A 23,698-nucleotide genomic window follows, 5' to 3' on the forward strand; every position below is an offset into this window, starting at 1 on the left:
CATCTATTTGTTAACTAAAATATGAAAACATCACAAGTATGGAAGCAAAGATAATAAAATAAATTTCAACCAATTATATTGGAAGAATCTTCCTCCAAAAGAAAATTTTGCATGTCTCAATCACTAATCTCAATGTCCTTATATCGAATCTTCAAAGTAGAAATTTATCCATGTGTAATGTAGAACTTTTGTCAAATATGCTAGAAAGACAACATTTTTTACTTCACATTCCATAACCTTTATTCGTTTTTCCTTGAAGACAAGTTCTCTTGTAGATTTTGAGCTTGTCTATTGTTTGTATCTTTCTTTAGGACCTATATACTTGAGAACCCTTTGAAGATGTAATATATTTGTCTTTGTTATCTATCACACTATTTTCATTAACTATCAGCATATATGAAATTATTTATTTTTTAGGCAAAATATGTCCAAACTCCAATGAAAAAAAAATGAATGGTTCTACTACATCTTACTTTATAAATTGTACCTTTTTGTCCTTGATCATAAAATAATGGCACAATTATCAAATACTTGTATTTTCCCTTTATTTGCATTCCTCTTATTCCTAAGATTTGGTATGTCACATAAATAATCTTTTTCTCCAATGAAATGGTTCTTTGGGGTTCTTAATAAATGCATCCAAAATATTTAAATAAATATATGATAACCTCATACATGGATCTTGCAAACTTCCCTTGCAACACCACCAAATGAAACTTCATTGAGGTGTTTATAGTGGAGTATATGGCATGATTACAAAATGATTTTCAAAACAAAATCAAAAGATCAAGTTTGTGCAAGAAATTTTGGAAAATTAGGCATTTAAACGTAATCCAATTCAAATAGATATTCAAAGGCATTCTACTACTGTATTATTGGCCATAATTAATTTTTCAATAATTTAATTTTCTATTTAAAACAATAACTAAACAAATTTGGGTGGTTGTCAAACTTGTTGATTTTGTAGACCAACTACGAACACCAAACATAAGGAAATATTTTAGTTTTTATTTCAAAGAGATACAACATTATTGCATCAAATTTTCAAGGGTGAATTTGGGTATTTCTTCCCTTTCAAAATTGATCCAAACCAAAGTTATATCCTTCCCAAATGACACAAGACAAAAAAACCAACATTATGGAAATACCTACAAGAACTATTAATGAAAGTGGACTCTCTAACTAGCACTATCTATCTTGATCTCAACCTACAAACAAACTCTTCAAAGCCCCCTCCCACTTTGGAACTACAAGAAAAATATATGGACAGATAATCAAAATTTGTTCTTTGGTCATCCTTTTATCAATTTCACCAATGTAGCACCAAAATAAGATGTTCAAGAAGAAATTCCAAAAAAGATCAAGAGATAGTAGTTCTTCCATCAATGTGGTATCCAATTCAATGCCAAGAGATCAAGTAGGGGTATAACTCCAACAACAATTCTTCAATGTTTCCACCCTCCAAGAAGAGTAAAAATTGACACACTAGACTCAAATAAGACTCTAACAATAACATGCAAGACTCAAGATGATATGAAAGCTTCTCTTAATTGCAATTCTTCCTTCATATGGGTGCACCAATTGAGAATCAAGGTATGCAAGTAAGGGAGGCAAATGCAATGTGTAACTCCTTCCAAGCTTAACTTCACAAATTCCTCTTTTTAAGTGCTTGGATTGCTAATCAACAACTTTTAGCAAGTGGAATCCACATTTCTAGGGTGTCGTTTAGAGAAGGAAATTGTTTGAAATTAAATTTGAATGTCATTCTCCACACCTAAGAAGTCAAGAGTCACATCCAACACACAAAAATGAAAACAAATATACTTTTAGTTGATGTTGATTACTAAATCCCCTAAAATTCTCCCATGCCACATGATTACAGTTCCATCTTGTGAGTGTATTTTATATACTAATACAACATAGAAGAATCTATCTAGCACTACTCTATCCAAGGATGACTAACATTGAACCAATCTAAGCTAAGAACGACATGACTTAAAGTAGGAACTTCCTTTAGCCAACTACCAATAGTAAAATGATGCAACTCAGACTCGATCAATATTCCATTATTCATATTAAGAAAGATGCCTAAATGTGCATATTCTTGGAATTTAAAATGATAGTTAAACAAAAACTCTTTTTGTGTGCATATTAAATTAGCATGTAGGATCAATAAGGAGACCCTTTGATGGTTTTAAATCAACATGGACCCTAACATGTAAAGGAACATAATATCGATTACACAAAATCTCATCATGTGAAATGTAATATCCAACATAGGAGAGAATGATGTAGCAACACTAGAACCCTCATTATGCACACCCATAAATAGATTTTTAAAACCATTTAAATTAATGTCCTCGCCTATAAATAAATGTTCTAACCCATAAATATCTAGATATAACTCGTGCAAAGATTGTGTTTCAAACAAGCTTACATTATTAGACTAATGTGTTAAAAAGATTCATATAAATTTGCAAATTCTTATTAAGAGCAACTAAATGGTTGCCTCCATTATTCATATTCTCAACATGTATCATAATATTATGAATGAGATCCTAAATCTAACACCTCAATAAACCACAATGTTGTTTAGAATGGTCATCAATTCTCCAAAAGTCACAAAATGCATTTGCTATCAAAACCGTTAGGTGCAAACTTTAAAATTTTCAATGATTTAATAGAAGGAAAGTAATCATGTTAGCAATAACTTGATAACACAACATGCAAAGGCTTCTAAAGTCTAATAAAGTTTCTTTAACTTTGCATCTTTTTAAGTAAACATATTAGAAGCATTAGAAACATGATGGACATTAGGCATATTTTCTTGTTTTCTACTACTTTTTTTAAAACAATCTTTCTATAAGAACTTTGAAGGGTAAGATGTTGGAGCATGAGAAGATCTATATTTTAATGTGTTGGCCTTAAGTAATTTCAATTCAACATTCCTTACCTTTCCAAACAAATTCATGAAAGAAGCAAAATTATTTAGGTACACAATCTATTAAAATGCAAGGTAACAAACCTTCGACATAATCAAGAATGTGTTCATGTAATCATTATTTGCAACACAACAAATCTGAAAATTGTCACAGTAAAGCCAATATTACCGTTAAGGCGATCCAAAAAAGCATTTGCCAAATATGAAACGCAAGCTATAGAACAATAAAGAAGAGAATACAACCATTCAATTGCATAATCTTTTGAAGTATGTGGGAAGATCTTGGTAAGAACTTATAACTATACACATAATCCAAACATGTAGCATTAAATCTATCAAATGTGTCAAAGTCCCCTATACCAAGGCATACCTTAAAATTAGGGGCCACAAAACTAACTATACATGCATAAGAGTAGATTATGAGACCTTGGCATACAAACAAAAGATAAAACACTAGAATAAATGAGAAACTAGGTGCAAGTTCATATATAAGATGAAAATCAAACTATATAACCCTAGAGGGGTGTAAAAAATGTTAGGTTCACCAATTAATGTAGATGCATGAAACACCCTTATATAGAATTTTTTTTTTTTTAAATCCAAGCTAAAAAATGTAAGATAGCAATCACAGTCACAATTAACCTAGATATATGAGCTGAGCCTAGATAGAAAACTGAAACGAATACTACAATTAACAATGTAAAGAGGTGCTTAGCTTTGTATGCAACAATAGATGTTTTGTTGAAAGCATATTTCTTTAATCCAACTTGAATTTTTGCTACTAGATCTAGAACAAAGCTCTAACAAATTGGAAAATTTGATTGTATTCTATCAAGGCTCAAACCTGCATGGGCAGCCTTAATTCCCTGCAGTCACAGCCCTACTCCCTATAGTTGCGACCTTGAACCTAAATCTGAAATCACAACCTTGAATTAGGTGCTTTTGGCCCTCCAAATACTTGTCAATCTCTATACACCTACACAAGGTAGTACTTAAAAGAATAGAGCAGGCCATCAAATGTGGAAATCTACATCATCTTGATAGTAATATAATCAAGCTCTATTAGACCAACTCAAAAATGATTGAATGAGTTTAAAGATATTGCAAGCATCTAGGCATATGTCCATGTGAATGTAGATGTTAATGTAAAGCTCTAGGTGTGAATGTTCTTGTGATTGAATGATTTTAAAATGTGATTGATGATCTAAATGACCTATGGCTTGTCCTTTTTATCCCTAGCATTCAAATTTGAATATTTCATGTTAAGTAAGCAGGGGTTACTTGAAGTCAAGTCAGCGGCCTATATTTTGAATTTAAAATTTGGGAGGTTAAGGCTACACTTTAGGTACTAAACCAAGGTTCAAGGCCACACTACCGAACTTGAACCAAGGCAACAAATTGGCTAATTAAGGATGGGATCCAAATCTACTAGAGAACAAAATTGAAGTTCAGCTAATATTCGACTTGAATGTCAAATTTTGCACACGAATACACCATGTGAAGACTAGGGGAAAGGGTCAACACAAATCCAAAATGAGTGGAGAAAAGCACAAGTGATGCACTTGCCATGTCTACATATCAATTTTATATCTATCAGACATGAACTTAAATGGTCTATAATGTTTGAACATTGCCCATGATCTCTCTATCTCACAAACTCCAATTTCACTGATCTTTATAACAGCAACTGCTGGTTTGACAATATTCTTGAAGAGATCTCAAAGGAAGCTAAAAATTCAGTCCTTCACCTTTGTGTTGCTTCCCAAATATCTATACATAACATATTAACACATAAAAGCATGTTGTTATGTGAGGATTAGAGTATTGCACAAACTATTCTCTAATTCTTTTTATCAGTAAAAACAATTGATTTCTAATTAATTTTCACAATTAAAATTCTGTGCACACTCTATTTTCACCTTCCCTTTATATGCATAAATTTAATCGTTGCACTTCCTTATTTTCTATTAGTATGTGTCTAATTTTCCCAGCTCACAAGGTTTGTAAAAACTGGAAGAGCTTCAGTTACATGTTCCCATAAGAAAACAAAACATTAAATGTTTATTGGAAGTGAATAAATCCATTGTCTATCTCAATATCGTATTTATGTAACTTGTTATTACCACTGAGATCCCCTTAAAGAGGATGCAAATCATATAGAATAACAGATGAATGCAGTAGAATATGATACACAATGCCAAGGCTCTTCTGGATAACTTGTGCAGATTATTTTGTCCAGAAGAGTTTTGGAAAATGTCTTCCTGCAATAATTTCCATTCTACATTGATACGTTGATATTCAAAATAGCAGAGATGCAAGCATTAATATATTCACTGTAACTCTGTATAAAACCAAATATCTTGAATCTTACAGGTATGGCTCCCTAACAACAATGATGTCAGCATTTTGACTGGGTGAAGTTATCCATATATGATTCCTTCCTTTTACCTCCTTACAGTTTACATGGATGGTGATATCCAATTTCTTAGTTCAGATCCTAAAAAGATTCACGCATTAATAGTCTTGTATGCTTTATCAGCTCTATCATGTCATACTTTGGAGAAACCAATATATATCTGCACTTGTAGTTAACTAGAAGACATTAAATTTCAAGACAGGAAACACAACTCATGATCTTTGGGGGGAATGAGAAGAGTAAAAATTAAGAAAGAACACCAGCCTTGTATCGATGAAGGCTAAAACTAGCAAGCCAATTTGTAACTCACTTTACATAGCTAAAACCGAAATTGATATATCGACATGACGCTTGACCAATTAAACAGTGAAATTGAACCACTGCTTAAGGTTGTCAAAAAGGAATTGCTTTTGTGGATCCGATCGCTTCTTTCAACCTTCCGTAATATGCAGTTTGGTGGGAACATGGCTAACAAATTAATAAACTGCAAGGAGGAAAGTTTGAAACTATAAATCCTCTGAGATTGTGTTTAGAAATATTTCTTCCCAGTTCTTAAACAATTCTTAAGGCATCCCTTAATCCTAAACTGTTCCTCATGGTTTTTCTGCCTATTCCACCATTGCCTTTGCGCATCATTGCTGTGAACTCATTGTAATCAATGCGACCATCCTGCAGAGCATCAAGATTCAAACAAATTATGAAATTATATAAAATTCACATACAAACCAGAGTCAGAAACTATATATTTATCCAAGCAAACATTTTAGTATCTCTCCCCAGTTTATGATCCATGAGCATGCATCTTATGATACAATTCTCAGTAGGTGAGAAGGGCAATAAAAGATTTACATTGTCTAGCCAAACTATGAAACTTGCATTCAGCATGAAGAAAACACTAGTGACTAGGAGTTGTCCAGACTAGTTTAATAAAATTTCAATTGTTAGAAATAATCTAAAATTATGTAGTTTGTTTGACGAGATCGAAAAAAAAAATCAAAACAAAAACAAGCTCAGAAATAGGTGATCCCAACAGCATCCTGAATGTTTGATTCTCTTCAAGAAACCAATTACGAATGTAGCTCAAATCTCCATGTAAAAAGAGTGCAAGTCAGAAGTTAGAACAACAGACTGCCAAAATTTTGGATTTGGATATGTTTTCTAAAATTCTGAAGACAAGAGTACACAATATGAACATATACATGCATCATCCAAAAGAAGGGGCTGCCATTTAGCATTGGATTTCCTCACCCTTAAGTGTCTTTAAAGCAGGTTTTAGAGCTCTCTGTGCTAGTTCAATTGCCTTTCCTTGTTCATGTATTTTATTTAGAATCTGTTGCCCTTCAAAACATGAAGGGTATAAATTTCAGAAATTTAGTGACTTCAGAACTACTTTTTCTGGGTAAATTGTAGCACTAATCAACTAAATATAGGAGAGTGCAGAATCAAGTTTAGAGAACCTCTCAGCTTAGAATTCACTTTAAAGGGGCCTCTATTCCACCAAAAGTTTGTCTGGGGCTTTGAACCCAACCTCATCTGTTTGTGACCCATTTTAACATGGCTGCATGAAGCTAGGTCATTATCATGGCCCTCACTATACCTCATGACCAAACCATGGCTTACTAAATGGTAACTCTGAAACTTAATTGGCTTCTTTTCCCTCGTTAAAATATTTAGTTTAGAAATTCCAAGGTTTGAGCCTACTCATTTCCAAGATTTGACTCAAGCAGTGGACCTTGTTTAAATCAGAGCAAGAAATCTTTTGCTGTTATTGCTGATAAAATCCCATTAAGCATTTAAAAAAAATGTAGATAACCCAATCCTGTGGTTCAAACTTCAAAGACTGACATGAAGCTAGTGGAATACCTTAGATCATTTCTATTTAGTAAAGTTTGACAGTTTTAAACCTGCATTGTTTTAATATCCTTGCTCAACTATTCATTAAAGAGGACTTTGAGCTTTTATAGTTCTTTCAGGCATTCTAAGGTTACTTGGTTGAGTGCATACTGCAAATAATACATAAAGATAAAAATTCACAAAACCCAATTTCCAGGATACACAAGGTTCATCTTCTGTAGTGATTCCCAATTAGAATGAAAAAATAGAAGGCTATTTGAAATAGTTAAAATGATTCAATGAGGCAATGACATTTTGAGAGGGCTTTGAGTCAATCTTACATTATCTTGATCAACTTCCCGGATCATTTCATCAAGCTGCACATCACCTAGACCAAAGTCCTGGCAAGCTTGCTGAAGCTCATCAATCGTGATATAACCACTTCCATCTTTGTCAAAATAAGAAAAGGCAGAAAAGAGATTCTCCTCACGTTCCATCTTGTTTAGGTGCAATGTAGCTGCAATGAACTCACCATAATCTATGGTACCACTGTTGTCTATGTCAGCCTGGCAAGTTTATCATAATCAAGTGAGTTGACTTGTCTCCACAAGCATTAAGGACAACAATGTTATGCATTTCAGAATAATAAATAGTGCTAAAAAGTTAAAAACTAATACTGATCACAATTTCTACAAAGAACAACGCAACAGAGGTAAGAGCAAAAAACATTAAAAAAGCATCATTTAGTGTTCCATGCCTCAAAGCCAATGAAGCCTGGTAGCACTTACTGCATCCATGAGAGCTTGTATCTCCGACTCCATAAGCTCAGAACCCACTCTTTTTAACCCATCCCTCAGTTCTTCAAAGGTAATTGTGCCACTATTATCTGTATCAATCATCTTGAACATCTCTTTGAGACCAGCAATTTCATCTTCTGAAAGACTTTCTGCTATAACCTGCAACATTCAACAAACAATATCAGAAATTATCCTTTACAAGATTCATTTGAATCTGAAGCCGTAGAGTTTTGGTAATAATATCAAGGAAGAGGCTAGAAGGCATATCAAGTAGTGCAACCCTAAAGCTCTTGCAATTTGCCAAAACTCTACAATTTGAGAAATAAATCAAAGGGTTCATACAGATCAAGATCATATTCACCCATCAAAATTTTTAGAGCCCATTAACACATTACTTGTTAGGTTACCATATAAATTTTTAAAAAGGGTATTGCAAAAGGTGAAGACATTTCGCAGAAAACTCATAATAATAAAGTCAATTGCTATGTGAACAAATCTCTGAAATATCAATGAAACAAAAAGGAAGCCATTGCATTACAGAGTTTAACATGTTACCCATGGAATTTTATTAGTCTAGAAATATTTCATTTTCATATATTTTGTCTTTTATGTGGGGAAAGTTAATTGCTGAAGTCCACACATAAAATTATCTGGTTTTACTAAGTTTTTTTTATGAATTAAAAGGGTAAAAGACAATACTTCAAGTTAGTAACCTTTTAAAAAATCGTATTTGTAATTCATTCTTATCTTAGATAAGGATTAGAGGGTTTGTCTTATAAATAATCTCTATAGGCAATGTTGAGATCATTGTCTATGGTGTTCATTATTTTTTAACAACACAATTTTATAGTTTTACTGAATATTGCTGATGTAAGATTTCATGCATTTGTAGTATCAGAGTTGAAAAACTCAGACTTGGCAAAATCTTGGCAGAATTATGACTTGAACTCAAGACACCATAAAAAATTTTTAAAACTCAAATTATTGAAGATAGACAGAAATTCATAAAATAAACTTCGATAACATGCATTTAAAAAGAACAAGAAAATGAATTCAATTATTGCACAGATAAGAAAATTGTTGAAAATCATTCAAATCCACAGCAGCAGAAAAAAAAAGGGGGGAAAATAAGGAAATTTGAAAAAAACTGGAAAAAAAAAAAAAAAAATTATGCTAGCTGGAGAGTTTTTGGAGAGTGCTCGGTAAAACTCTGTGGCAATACTTGCCAACAACGCAGAAACAATTTATTGGGAAAGTAACTCATTTGAGGCATTTGACTAGCAAGCTCTCCAACACTCACAGAAATTTTAAACTGAGTAGGATAGTATTCCTAGGTTTCCCCCAATTTGGTCTGTTCTAACAGCATATTTACATGGAAGAAAATCAAAGTGTGACCAATATCTTCTCTTCATTGTTTCTATTTATTCTCATGTATGCAGCAGAAAAAATTCCAATGCCATCTGAGAAAAGATTCTACTGTTTTGGGTAGCATTCTCTTTGGATCTGCAAATATGGCCAAATGACCCATAAAGACATCAAGAGGTTCAGTAAGATTCAAGAGTAAATGCAGGCTAGTAAGCCTTTTAGATGAATATTTGAAAGAAGGTTCAACTAAGCCATGAGAAAACAGAAGCCACAACAGAACCATCTAAGGAAACTTCTATTTAATTTCAAAATGAATTTACTGGGTCTGATACCCACTCCAATTTTCCAATCACTTTGCTGGGCAAGCCACTTCTGCTTCCCCAAAATTGCCCATGCTCAACAGAAGAAGAGATGGTTGACATCTTTATGATGTTTAAACAAATGGGTTTAAAGGTCAAAAGCATCGTGATTAGTAAAACACAATCACACTATGCATTAGCAGACTGATTACTAAGCTCTAGTATTTCATGTCTTTTCTCAAGATTTGTTATAGTCAGGTGAAAGCAGATCAAAAAATGCCTATGCTTTAGGAGCAACATCAAATGATGGGTGTGCTGAAGTGGGCCCCAATTCACTCAGATTTGAATAAAATTAATTATTCCTATAGAAGAATTTCAGGAACATCTGGATACAACTCCTTCAATGCATCAAAGCCAGCAACACTGACTCAGCTCATTCATCACCAAACATCTTCTACTAAGTGCATCTGTTACCCTGTTTGACTTGCCACTTCTAGGTTTCAAGACAAGAATAACTCTGTATGAATTCCACCCATTTCATATGTTTTTGGTTCAGCTTACCTTGACTATTGATATATTGCAAGGCATGGTGGTTTGTGTACAGTACAAATTCCTTAAGCAGCGAATAATGTCTCCGCTTCTTCAAGGCCTGAGCTATAGCAAAGAACTCTTGAATCTTGATTATAAAATGAGTAGTTTCTCTTTGCTTCATTTTGTTTCTCACTAAAGAAGGCAATGGATCTTTACTCTTGACTTGATAATGCCCCAATCGCACTACCACTGGCATCACAATCCACTTGAAATATTTTGCCAAAGTCTGACAATGCAAAACACTGGCTGTTCTGTCACCTTTTTCTTTAACTGAAAGTATTTTTCTGTTAAAGTTGTCCATTGAAACTCTTTCCTAGCACCCTTCATTGTCTCCGTGATAGGTGCACATATCCCACTGAAATTTCATATGAACTTCTTGTAAAAGCTCATCAAACCATGAAAATTTCTGGCCTCAAACATGCTCTTAGGTGAAAGCCAATCTATTATTGCCTTAACCTTCTTTGGATACATCTTCAACACCTCTTCAGACACTACAAAACCTAGATACACTAGTTCTCTCTACTTAAAGCTACATTTCTTCAAGTTTACAAGCAACTTTTCTTCTTTCAACCTCTATAGAACTGACTAAATGTGCCGCAAGTGTTCCTCTTTTGAATTACCAAAAATCAAGATATCATCCAAATAAACGATGACAAATTCCCAAGGAAAGGCTTCATTTACCTTATCTCGTGAAGATGATGGGCGCATTAGTCAACCCAAATGGCATCACTAGCCACTCATACAACCCTCCCTGATCTTGAGTGTTGTCTTCCATTCATCTCCTCTAATTCTAATTTGGTGATATCCACTCTTCAAATCAATCTTAGTGAAGTACTTTGCTCCACTCAAACAGCCCATAAAGTCATCCATTCAAGGCAATGGAAATCTGTACTTAATGGTGATCTTATTTATAGCCCTTGAATCAATGCACATTCTCCACTCTCAATCCGTCTTTGGTGCCAATACAACAAGCACAATGCATGGACTAAGACGCTCTCTTATCAGTCCCTTTTCTAGTAACACTTGCACTTGTCTGTTTGCCTCTTCATTTTCCATGGGTGTCATTCTATATGGTGCCTTATTTGGTAGGCTTGCACCCAGTATCAAATCCATGCAGTGACTTATGCTTCTCACTGGAGGAAATCCATTAGGTAAGTCCTCCATCAAAAATTATGCGGATTCATCCATAATTTCTTGGACTTCCATGAAAACTTCTTCCCCTTTCTCTGCTGTCCTAAACATTGCAAGCTTAGGTAGAAAGTAAAACATACCTTCTCCTTTCTTGTATCCTTCAGAAATTGTTTTCCAATCACTAGACAAACTCTATTCATTTTAAAAACCTCCTCATCCTTATCCTTCAAGGGATTCAACACATATTCCTGTTCATCCTTCTTGATTTTAATACAGTTATTCTTTGCCATCATGAATGGTTTGCCTATAATACTGCCAAAGTCTGCCTAAGAATGTGACATGCATCCATTGCCATTATATCACACCATCTCATCTTCATAATTTCCAATGTGAAAATTAACAAGCCATTGTTCACTTACCAGCAACTAATGTCCCCTCTGCAATCAGGAAACCTTGTACGGAGTTGAATGCTTCAACCTTTTCAGCTTCAATTTCTCCACCATCTCTTCTGACACAAGTTGCCAGTGCTACCACTATCCACAATGACTTTGCAGCATTTTCTTCTAGGCTTGCATCTGGTTCTAAACAGATTTCTTCTCTGCTCTAGTTCTCCTTGTACCTTCTCTAGTCTAAGAACTCTCCTCAGCATAAAATATTCTCCATCTTCGGGTTCTTCTCAACATCTTGGTGAGGCCACACTTGCCATACTCTCCTCCTCAACTTGCGCAATATGAACCCTTGTTTATTTCCCTTTTCCATTGCTCTGTTGTATTTGAGGAAATTCAGATTCCCTATGTTCAGTCTGAACACATTGGAAACATGTTCCACTAAATCCGCTTCCTCTTCCAAAAAATATTCTACTTCTGGAAAAATCACTCCTTCCTCTATCTCCTTGGGTCTAGTTTGAGAAGTACTTGCTTCTCCTTGCTTATCCTGATAACCACATCCAAGATTCAATTGTCCTCTTCCTCTTGAAGATTTACCTCTTCCCCTAGAACTATTATGTATTCTAGAAATCATTTTGTTTTCCTTTAATGCAAACAAATAAGCTTGTTCTACACTGGTAATCCTTACCATGCTAATCTCATGCTGGATAGAATAGAGAAAAGTGAAAACCATTGACATACCTGGTGACCTTTTCAGCACCATCTTCAACGTGGCCAGCTCTAATGTTTAATTTGTAAAAATTTAAAATCCTCTGTATACTCTTGCACACTCTCCTCTTGCTTGAGGTTCTGCAACTTCTTGAACATTGTGATTTGATGGTCTGCCGGTAAGAACTTTGTCTCCAACTTAGTTACTATCCTCTCCCAGGGTTTAATTTTCTCCTTTCTTTTTCTTTGTCCCTCAACTTGCATCTGATCATACAATAGAGATACATGTCTTTTCAGCTTTGTAGCTACAAACTTTACCCTCTTAGGATCCTCAATGGACTCCCACTCAAAATACTTATCCATTTCAGAAATCCAGCCTATCAACTCTATTCAGATTACCAATGTAAGTTGGTGTCCACATGGGGTATGCTGGCCATTTTGGGCATTGCATTCAGAAACCTCCTTTCGTGTTCATCGCCTCATGCTTCTTCACTGACTTCTTCCTCATTATCACTCACATCCTCTGCAGGTACTCCTCTGCATTGTGTCCTCCCCATTGCATCCAATCTAGCTGTGATGCCTCTCAACATTTTTGCTATTGCCATATGTCCATCTTGTGGGACTGCTCTTTTGCATCTTTCTCTGTGTTCCATGTTTTCAGAGCCTCTACAGTTGCAGGTTCTTCTTCACTCCAACAATCTCATTAGGGTCTCTTGCTCAACATTTCCACAGTCTCAAGGAAATAAACCACTCTGATACCACTCAGTGTAGATCAGGGTTCAGGGGCTTTGACAAGCAACTAATCTAGGCAGCTAATTCAAACTTCAAACAACAAACTGAAATGACTTTTATTAACACTCAATTAACTAATTACAGGGGTACAAATAATTTGATGATATTACAATTCAGCATTCATGCATGCCTTCATACATGCCTTGATCTTAAGCCTTACAAATTTGTGGGCATTTGAACCAGCAGGCTTTTCCCAAATTCTTCACGTTTTTGCTAAGCTCTAATTCTCTGAAAAGAAATCTGTCCCAATTCTCATGCAAGTCAAGAAGTCTGTCAAGGAAGCCCCCCCAAACTGAACGCAAGACATCTCTTAATGCAGGACATGGTGGAGTTGCCATGAATCTCCCATGTTTAACATGTCAAGACATGTGTCAAGCTAAAATTGGTACCCTCAATTCCACTACATAGTTGTTATAACCATCTCTGATAGCTTTTGATGTTCAGCGCACCACTTAGACCATCATCGTGGATCAGGCTTCACTAGGAACCAAGAAACACTGCATAGCTGGGGGTTCCTAATGTCTTAGGATCTCTCAAAACCCCGAAACATACATTTGGCATGTTCTCGTCGAGACTTTGGATGGAAACCAAAACCATTCACAGTTCTGACAGTTCTTGGTACACCCTTAATCTCCAACTTTGTATTTCCCATAAGTGTTGAAGACTTGTCGCCAATCGCGAAGGGAATTGGAACAATTAGGGGTTCCGATAAAAACCAAAACTGTTGGAGCATTATGGGGCAATGGAGATGTCGACACATGGAATACATGTCTTTAAGTTTAGTTAGTTATGTGTACTTAGACAATAGTCTTTGTTTGTGGGAAGTTGGGAACCTCCCAGTAAATGATTCATCAAGCACTAGATATGTGTCTATTCATCAAGCACTATATAAATGTTAGACACTAGAATCGTGTAAGACTATGAGACTTATTCTCCTACCTTAGGGTTAGTTTGTTTTCTTCTTTTTTTATTCTTTTCCACTTCCTTGAAATGAAGGAAAGTACCTCATGTTATCACATATTATGATTGGGATGTGTTGCATGTTTTAAGAATCCTTTGTGACCTTGTTTTGATAATTATATTACAAATAAAAAGGTATTCCTAATACCTACCAGATACAAGTTGGAAAGAGAAAAGATGAATCGCAAAGCAAGGGATGGGTGATAGACAAGTATGCAAAGGAAGCACATTCCAACCTCATGCATCTCACATTGTTTGTGTCCACCTGTTGCAACTTTTCAACCACCTAATTCCCAAACTCCTACCTTGTATATCCAATGGAAATTACATTATTTTAACCATCACTGATTCTACAACGCATAGAATTTCATTCCCAAGTAACATATCTTCATAAATTATTTGCACTTCTCCAAAATTTGTTCTTATGTCTTTTGCGATCAATAAAATATAAATTCTTGATCCAACCAATGTACTCTTTCTTATGACTATATCACAATTTATGTGGTTCAATATAATAATTTGAAAATTCGTCAACTACTCAACTGAATCAGATCGGCTAATGAGTTTTTTTGCTTGCCTTGCCAAGTTGACATGACTCACATGTTGTGGAGGTCGAGTTATCACTAGGAATTGCCCATTTTTTACACACTTCTTGCAAAGAGAGTCACAAGTTTTCAACATGGACTCAATTGGCCTCAAATTTAAAAAACCCTCCAATTTTTCATTTTTGCAATTCATCTTTGACATTTTATGCTATTGTTTTGCCTTGCAAAAGACATCTTTAGCATTCGAGTGACAAAGTGCATAATGAGAAGAGATGGTAAAGAGATTTTAAGGCACCTTCAAAGATTCAAACTACTAGTATTTATTTATTTTTTTCAATTTTGAAACTACAAAAGTTGACAACCCTGGGGAAATGTATTTATTTTTTATTTATTTTTCAATTTTCAATTTTGCTCTAACTTTGACTAGGTTTTGTTATGTAGATTTAGGTGTTTTTAATTTGTTTTTCGTCTTTTTTATAAATTTAATGCATTCATTCTAATAACTAATAATAAACATTTTTAAATATTATTATATTAATATTTGATGTTTTTAAATATTTAAAACTTAATTTGGATGTTTAGTTTTAATTATTGATTTATTTAATAATTAATATATAAATTTGAAATATTTTTAATATTTAAATTTATTAATAATTTCTTTATCCTATGTGAATATAATCACAATTTTCTTTTTTGATATTGCTGAACTTAATCTGATTTTTATCCTTGTCAAACTTGAACATGAACCTTGTGACATAGCCTATGACTACATTGTTGAACAAAATAATTATTAATTTGTTAAATCTAAAATGTGATGCTTTTAAACGGTAATTAATACTTATTTTCTTTAAAGTGCATCCAACATGCTCGATGTGGTAATTGGTTTGCAGGCATGTGATTTGATAGCTTAAGGGTTAAATTTGATGGTCCACAAATTTGTGGCTGTTATTCTAAGCATTATTTTCCAAATGCTAGAGAAGTTTACATTTGAAAGAAACATTAAACAACTAATATATATTCTGCATAATCTTTGCACACTTTGGGGGTTTGCAATAAAATTATGTTGGATCGCTGTGGAAGAACACAAATATGGTCATTTGGTGATAAAACTTAACCCCTTAGGCTTTGTCCAAGCTTTACACAGTCCTAAGTTAACTTATTCATAAGGTGCAATATCACACTTGAAATAGAAACATATCCAAAGTGAAGTATGAATACTAGACAAACATCAAGCCTATGACTGCATGATCCACTTGCTTTCCTCAAGGAAGTTTGATGTTAGATCCTTTTATGCACTTCAGTCTGGCCTTACATTCTAAAATGTCACTTAATACAATGAGATTAAACTAAAGCAATGTATTGGAGAGGAATAGAAAGTCTTAAGAAACTATAATATTTCAGGCTTTTCATCCTCAAGCCTCTTTCCCAACTGACAAAGCTTATGGTGTGTGTTAAACTTTCTAAACTGCCCACTGCTTGGTTTGAGCAATTATCCATGCCAAAAGGAAGAAAATAGTTCAAAATCCCTAAAGCAATCACAGCATGAACTTACACGCAAAGCCATCTTCTTAATTTTATTCATTGCCGAAAATTGCTTCAACCTTGATAGAACTGCAGAATCAATAGGTTTGTCAGGAGCAACCCCTTCATCCCGAATCCAGGGGTGGCCTGTTTTATAAAACAAATTCCAGCATTAGTAGAAGAAGAGCCAATTTGTACATTTCTGCTGCCAAATTTTCCCTCCCTTATTGGCCATTGGCATTAGTATTGCTACAGTTTAACCTATAATCAAAACAAAGATTATAAACAAGAAATCTTCCTCACATGAAGAATCTCTTCTTCTGTTCACAATAGTTCCTTCTCGATAATGCAGTTTTTAGGGAAGAAGATACTCACAAAGTACTTCATGAGCTGATGGTCGTTTCTTGGGATTTCTATCAAGCATCTTTCTAATTAAGTCCTTTGCACTCTCCGAAATGTGAGGCCATGGTTCTGATTTGAAATCTATTTCACCCTCTAAAACCTGCTCAAAAATGCCTTGCTCTGATTCTGAAAGTGTGATGAAAACTCATATGAGCAAACAACAACATAAGTTCAATATACATCCATTAAACTTTCCGAAACATTAAGTTTTCACAGTCCAATATAGTTGTATAAGAAAGGCTTCTGGATAAAACTGTGTAGAGATTTTTAAATCTAGAAAGGTTAGGGATGGAGCTTGTTGCAACAAATGTTAAAGTCTGTTATACCATTAAAGTTAGTAATGGAGTTTGTCATACCACGTGTTGGAATATGACATACAATGAGAGGTAAAAAATTCTACACGGTTTAATTAAAAATCTTTTCATAAACAGTCAACAAAACTTACCTGCCCAAAATGGTGGAACTCCACTCAATAGAATGTACAGTATGACTCCAGCACTCCAAACATCAGCTTCAGGACCATAATTCTTGCACAGTACCTCAGGAGCTACATAGTAAGGACTACCAACTACATCACTAAATTTTTCGCCTGCAAAGCACACCATTCCAGTTCATGACAAAATTTGCAAATAAAAAACAATTTTTTTATAGGCATTGACAAACCAAATGTAAACTTCTATAAATAATTAACCGGTTAACACAAAATGAGAACTATTTTTACACCCCATTACCACGATGTCAGAATCTCATCAGAATCACTATTTACGAAGAGCTTAAATTGAGACATCTTTCATAGTATAACCAAGACTATTTAATCATATTTGCAGCTCTAACCAATTCCTCCTCTCTTTCTCTTAGCTTCAGATTATGATGAGCTGGATTTTACTTCAAATCATACTGACCTGGGGCTTCTTATTTGCTTTGTTTTAACTAGTCTGGACTTGGCGTTTTTAATTTTTTCCTGACATCTCAAAATTTTCTATCATGGAGAAAATATTGTTTAGTAGGAGAATTTGATGCTCATGCAGATAATTTACAAACACTTGCCTGTATCTAGAAGATAAATTGTGTCCTTTTCATCTTAAACCATATAAATTTTGAACAGAAAACTTCACTTTTTCAACAAACTCATGCTTGCCTAGTTATTTTCACATTGTTTCTCTGAATTTTCCATTCAGATACCCTTGGGATAGACAAAAAAAATTCAAAGAAATCCTCAAACTTTGCTTGATGTTTAAAAGATGTCAGAAACTACACATCACATTCAACCTGAAGATATGCTCATTATTTAGCTCATTCAGTGAACTGTGCTTGTACACGTTCAAAAAATTACTTCTAATAAATCATGCAAAAATTGCTGTTATACCAGACCTACCTTCACCTAAAACAAGATCAAAGTCCATGCTTTCTTTAGGCATACAGGTATTACAAAAAATTTATTAGAGATTCTGAATTGTAGCCTCAATGGAGAAATTAATGCCCAAGGATCAGAAATGTAATTGTACTAATGAATGCCAAAAAGCTTTTGATTTCATGAAAAACAGTCAGTGACTGCCAGTATTTTCAGTCAAACTAAACAAAGCCATTTCACATACATATGAAGATATCAGGCAGTGCTATTGTAACGAGAATTCCTACTGGTTTTTTTTGATAAAGTTGACTTAGTCACATTTCCTTAATGAACATGTGATGGCAATTGCTTCTCAAGTTGTATGAGTAAATACTATGATGTTCTAGGAACCTTCAATGAGGATGCCTGATAAGTCATCAATTTGAGGTTAAAAACTTTGTTTCTTATCTCCTTACTTTATCAGTTTATCTATAGATCTATGGTACCTATTCTACTTGTGATGTTCTAGTATTCCAAACAGATTTTTACAGTTTTTTAAATCCTTTCTATTAGTTTATGCACTCATTCCTATAGCTCTTGTTGTTCAGTTGTAATGCCCCCTCAAACCTAGGCCATGAATTAATAAATAAATAGAATGCTAGCCTATTCTTTATTTCGTCCCTCATAGGCTAAGGCATTTAATAATAAAGGGGACATGGAGATATTTAAATAATTGACCAAAAAAGCTATAGTTGCTGAGATGAATTAATTGTTCACTTAAGTTCATAAAGGGGGCCACTTTAAGTCACAACATTATTAATGCTAGGTGAATTTCCCTTGGTGATCAATTAAATTTCCTAGAGGCAAATAACATCTTTTAATGCCTAAATGAACCTATGGAGAAAATTTGATGCTTTTTTGGGAGGCTCTAAAAGAAGTCGCTGAAAGTTGTTTGGGAGGCATTCTATCATTCAATCTTTGTTATGAATTGTCTCTGCAAGAAACAGAGTCTGCTTTTCAGGATGAAACCCTTGAAAGGTGCATGCTTGGACACAACCCCAGGCATATCTCATGCTTTTTCATTCAGCTGTACAGTTTAGCGACAGTTGCAGCGAGTTTTGGAATCAGTTTTCAGGTTTATTTGGACAGGGAAATTTGTGCAGCTTCAGAAGATCAGGGTACAATCAAAAAGGCAAACTTCTAGGAGGTATTCGTTGCTTTTTACAACCTCAGAGTTTGCAGCGCTCAAGGAAGCCATAAAATTGCAGGATTCAGGCCATTTTCCAAGTGAGCAGACTATCTTCCAGGTCTGCAACCTATTTAATAATTCTGCATAATAGGCGACTAGGTCAGTGATAATAGTTCAATCTGTAATCAGTCTTTTGCGGACCCTGGGTGTGTAAATTTGATTTCAGAGGTGCTTTTTACTGTTTGCCAAAGCTTTTCTTTCATCTCTAATTCTCTGGAATACATTTCGATGTTAAGAATCAAACTCTTATTGCCGTGAGATAATTTATTTCATAATATTGCACTAAGTTTCAATATTTCGGAAGTTAGAATATTTCAGTGGTATCAGAGCCACCAATCCTGCCAGCCTGTTAGGTATTCTCTGTGCATGTCAGTTGGGAATGATCTAAGTGTTTGCATGTCAGAATCTTTGGTTGCATGTTACTTCTAACCAATTGCATGCCAGTTTGATTTGGTTCTATGCACTCTAGGGAGTCAGGATCACACAGATATTACACAAGAAGTAGGTCAGGACAGCAGGAAGAAGGAACTGAAACAGTGATGGGAGAAAGAAGAGCAGAAAGCCCACCTCGGGATATGAACAATCAACTCAACGATTTATTGGCCACCTTTGCCCAACAGCAGCAGCAAATGATGCAACAATTCCAAGACCGCATGATCACAGCCATGGGTCAATTGAGAATGGATCTTACTAGGTCAAGAAGATCAAGTAGTACCCCTAGTAGAAGTTATGCGGGACGAGGAAATCCAGATAGAGCAGCTTCTAATGTGGTGAGGACAGCTGATACAAGGTCTGATCGACCGTTACGTCCCACATTCCTACCCCGCCAAATTGAAAGAGAAACCATTCCAAAGGTAGAGGAAGCAGAAACACACATTACGGATGACGTTATGGTGGCCCATGCTGAATACATGAACCTTCCAGCTAACATAAGACAGTTAATTAACTTAAATCAGTTCATGAATCAGCAAAAGGACAAGGTTAGATACCGTCTGGAAAGGCAAGACAGGAGGCTAGGGAGCAAGTCAGGGCACTCAACTTGTAGAATACAAGGACGCAATGAATAAGATTTCTATACCAACATTTGATGGAACTGGAAAGATAACAGCAAGGTCATGGATCCATAAGTTAGACACATTCTTAGCACTCAAACCCATGGAAGAAGATAAGGCAATACAGTTTGCTACCATGCACCTTGAAGGAGTGGCATGTGACTAGTGGCACCATGGACTAATATCTCAGGATCATGCCATGATACACTTATGAAGAGTTTGTTAATAGGCTGGTTACTCGCTATGACAAGAAAGATATAGGAGTCTATTACAAGGAGTTGGCCCAACTGAAGTAGGTAGGACATGTGGAAACATACATCAATGAGTTCCAAAAAATTTCTGTCATGGTTCCTGATATGTCACAAAAAAGAGTCACGGTGCTATTTGTAGAAGCCTTAAGTGACAAACTGAAAGGGTTGGTTAAGGCTCATAGGCCTAACACATTAGATGATACTATTGGATTAGCCCTTAACTTGGAGGTCACACCTTCCTATCAGCCACCGAAGAAGAGTTTCAGCCCCTGGAACTCAAACAAAAACGGTTTCAATCAGCAGAAAAACATTCTATCAAAGGCTGATCAAGAGTCCAAGAATGAGCTCAGAAGGAAAAAATTGTGCTTTAACAGTAAAGAACCTTGGGAACCGAGACATCGCTGCCTTGGAAAAGGCAAAGTACACCTGATTGAGGTCATGTCTGATGACAAAGAATCAGAGGAGCAAGAAGCTTGTGTGGGGGGTGACAGTGAACAAGAAGACCAGCAACCCCAGGTGGAGTTGGAAGATACTTCAACTAAAGAAACTCCACGCATTGCAGCTCTTTCCAGAGTTCCTCGCAACCGGCCTTCCCGGCTGAAAGGTGTTCTTAAAGGGCAGTGAATGGTGTGTTTAGTGGACAGCGGCACCACACACAACATTATAGATGAGGGACTCATGTTGAAGCGTGGACTTCAAGTTGAGGAGTTTTCCGGATTCAATGTTATAGTCGCAGATGGTTTCCCATTAACTTGCACCAAAGTAGTTCCTCAGTTGACTATACAGATTGGTGACTACACATTGACAAGTGATTTTTATGTGCTTGGGCTCAATAACATAGATGCTACTTTGGGATTGGAATGGTTGGAGTCACTTGAACGATATGTTCAAGATTTTAAACAGATGCAGCTGGAATTCATGGTGGATGGTAAAAAGATGGTGCTTAAGGCAATGTCTAATGGTGGTCCACGGGTTGTATCAGCCAAAAGGATGGAGGCTTTATTTTGGCATGGAGATGTGGATTGGGCAGCCCAATGTTTTGTAACCACCAAGCCTACTTCCAGCAGTAAACCGGGATACCACGTGGAATTACAAACAGTATTAGATAAGCGCAGCATGCTTTTTGGTGATATACCACCTGGACGTCCACTTGATCGAGGGTTTTGTTGTGACCATTTCACACATCGCCCCATTAAAATGGGGACCCCCTCTTTTTGTTTTTTTGTTTTGCCTGTTCCTCTCTCTGCTTTTTAGGGTTTTGATTAAGTGAGCGAGTTGTCTGGACTAGGGTTAAGCCCTAGAAGGTCTCTTTTGGATATTTTCGAGTCGAGTCCAGTCAAATTTTGAAAGATTGTTAAGCATCCTCCCGTAGGTTGCAAATTTTGAAATAGGATGAGTCTGTCAGGAAGTCAGGTATGCTTCAGGATAGGTCCAGTCAGGATTTTGAGGGCAAGTTCAAATTTTACCTAAGTGTTAATGATGGAATTGTGCATTTTTGTCTGGGTGAATTTTGACCAAATTTTTGAAGGTTTGATAACTGACCCCTAGCCTTGGAGATAACCTAATCATGCCTTGTCAAGTGATTGAAGACCTAAAATGTGGATATCTTGGCTTGCAGAGGTGAAATCGCTCCTGTCCCTCACCCAGGGACCAGGGCGAAAATGATATTTGGTGCATATTGGTTATTGACTTGTTTAAATTGTTTTGTGCAGGGTCGCCAGGGGATATGATCGAACGTGAATTGAAGATTTTGAAGATTTTGAAGACTCAAAAATGACAAGTTTTTAAAAGTTTAAGGTAAAATCGCTCCTGTCCTCCACTGAGGGACCAGGGCGAAATGGTTTACTTAGGGCATTTTTGGCCTTAGTTGATCAAATTGAAGCATAAAGGACGCAATGAAGGATGAAATCAACATTATAGAACACCCAGACTTAGTCATTGGCAATGGAAGGTTGAGCTTTTTGCCTGGCAAGACAAGATCGCTCCTGTCCCTCACTGAAGGATCGAAGCTTGAATTCCAAACTTGCATTGTCCACACAAGATTTAAGTGATTTTGCGATTTGAGGAGGTCAGGAGAAGAATGCTTTGTTCATTGAATATAACTTGAGCGGCCTACGAAGTTGAAAATCAACCCAAGTTGCAATAGGCGATCCTGTCCCTCTCCAAGGGACCGGAGCGATTTTCCCTCAAGACAAGTTTTTGGCCAAGGAAAAGCGAGTTTCAAGTTTGAGATGAAGGAAGGAAGGCACAATCAATCCATTGAAGATAATTTTGAAGGTTGCAAAACGCAAAGTGAACCCATAATGGCCAAGGCGCTCCTGTCCCTCTCCAAGGGACCAGAGCGATTTTCTCATAAGGCAAATTTCTTGCAAAGATAAGGCGAGTTTCGTGTTGGAGATGAATGAAAGAGGACTTGATGAATCCGTTGAAGATAATTTGAAAGTTAGCAAAAAAAGGAGTGAGCTTATAATTACAAAAGCGCTCCTGTCCCTCACCCAGGGACCAGGGCGAAAAAAACACATAATCAAGTCTTCCTTCCCAAATTTGGGATGAATCCAGGTCAAGACACAAGATGGCGATGATATTTAAAGTGCTACAAGGAAGGACGAAGTTTGCAAAGGCCACAAGACTTGATGAAATTGGCTTAGGCGCTCCTGTCCCTCTCCAAGGGACCAGAGCGAAAATTTCAAATAGACCTAATCGCCCAACATTTTGAAGTGCGAATTTCGTCTCCAAGACTCAAGATAGAGCGAAGAATCACGTTTTACGCCTTGGGGGTAATTAGATATTGATATGGTTAAGAATTTATGCCAAGAACTAAAGGGCGCTCTTGTCCTTCACTCAAGGACCAAGGCGATTTTTATAAAACAACCATTCCCTCCCAAAACCACGTCAAGGCAAAGTTAAAGCAAAGCCAAAATGCCTTTCAAAGGACGATGAACAAAGAATTGCCCCCAAAAGTCAACAATTTCAAGCTCAAATGCAAAATTCGCTCCTGTCCTTCACTGGAGGACCAGGGCGAAAATCCTTGGGAGAGCTCAGTTAGTCTTGAAAAAGCGAATTGGACATGCATGAAGCAAACAATAAATATCATTGCCTACCTCACAACTCGATTTGGCAATTAAAGAG

The 23,698-nt window shown here is 35.9% G+C and overlaps 1 protein-coding gene across 1 annotated transcript in view; it reads right to left on the reverse strand.

Annotated features, from left to right (window-relative positions):
- Positions 1 to 5,238: 5,238 nt before the first annotated feature.
- The window catches only part of LOC131073668 (calcium-dependent protein kinase SK5), an 88,769-nt gene continuing 70,309 nt past the window's right edge, over positions 5,239 to 23,698 (reverse strand). The window contains exons 2-7 of the mRNA XM_058010176.2: positions 17,133 to 17,276; positions 16,661 to 16,813; positions 16,317 to 16,432; positions 7,979 to 8,146; positions 7,532 to 7,756; positions 5,239 to 6,026 (exon numbers count right to left, since the gene is read on the reverse strand). Coding sequence (XP_057866159.1) covers positions 5,910 to 6,026; positions 7,532 to 7,756; positions 7,979 to 8,146; positions 16,317 to 16,432; positions 16,661 to 16,813; positions 17,133 to 17,276 — 923 coding nt within the window. The 3' untranslated portion in view covers positions 5,239 to 5,909. The remainder of the gene's footprint in view (positions 6,027 to 7,531; positions 7,757 to 7,978; positions 8,147 to 16,316; positions 16,433 to 16,660; positions 16,814 to 17,132; positions 17,277 to 23,698) is intronic.

The sequence above is a fragment of the Cryptomeria japonica genome, chromosome 11 (assembly GCF_030272615.1).
Source record: "Cryptomeria japonica chromosome 11, Sugi_1.0, whole genome shotgun sequence".
In the NCBI taxonomy this organism is placed as follows: Eukaryota; Viridiplantae; Streptophyta; class Pinopsida; order Cupressales; family Cupressaceae; genus Cryptomeria; species Cryptomeria japonica.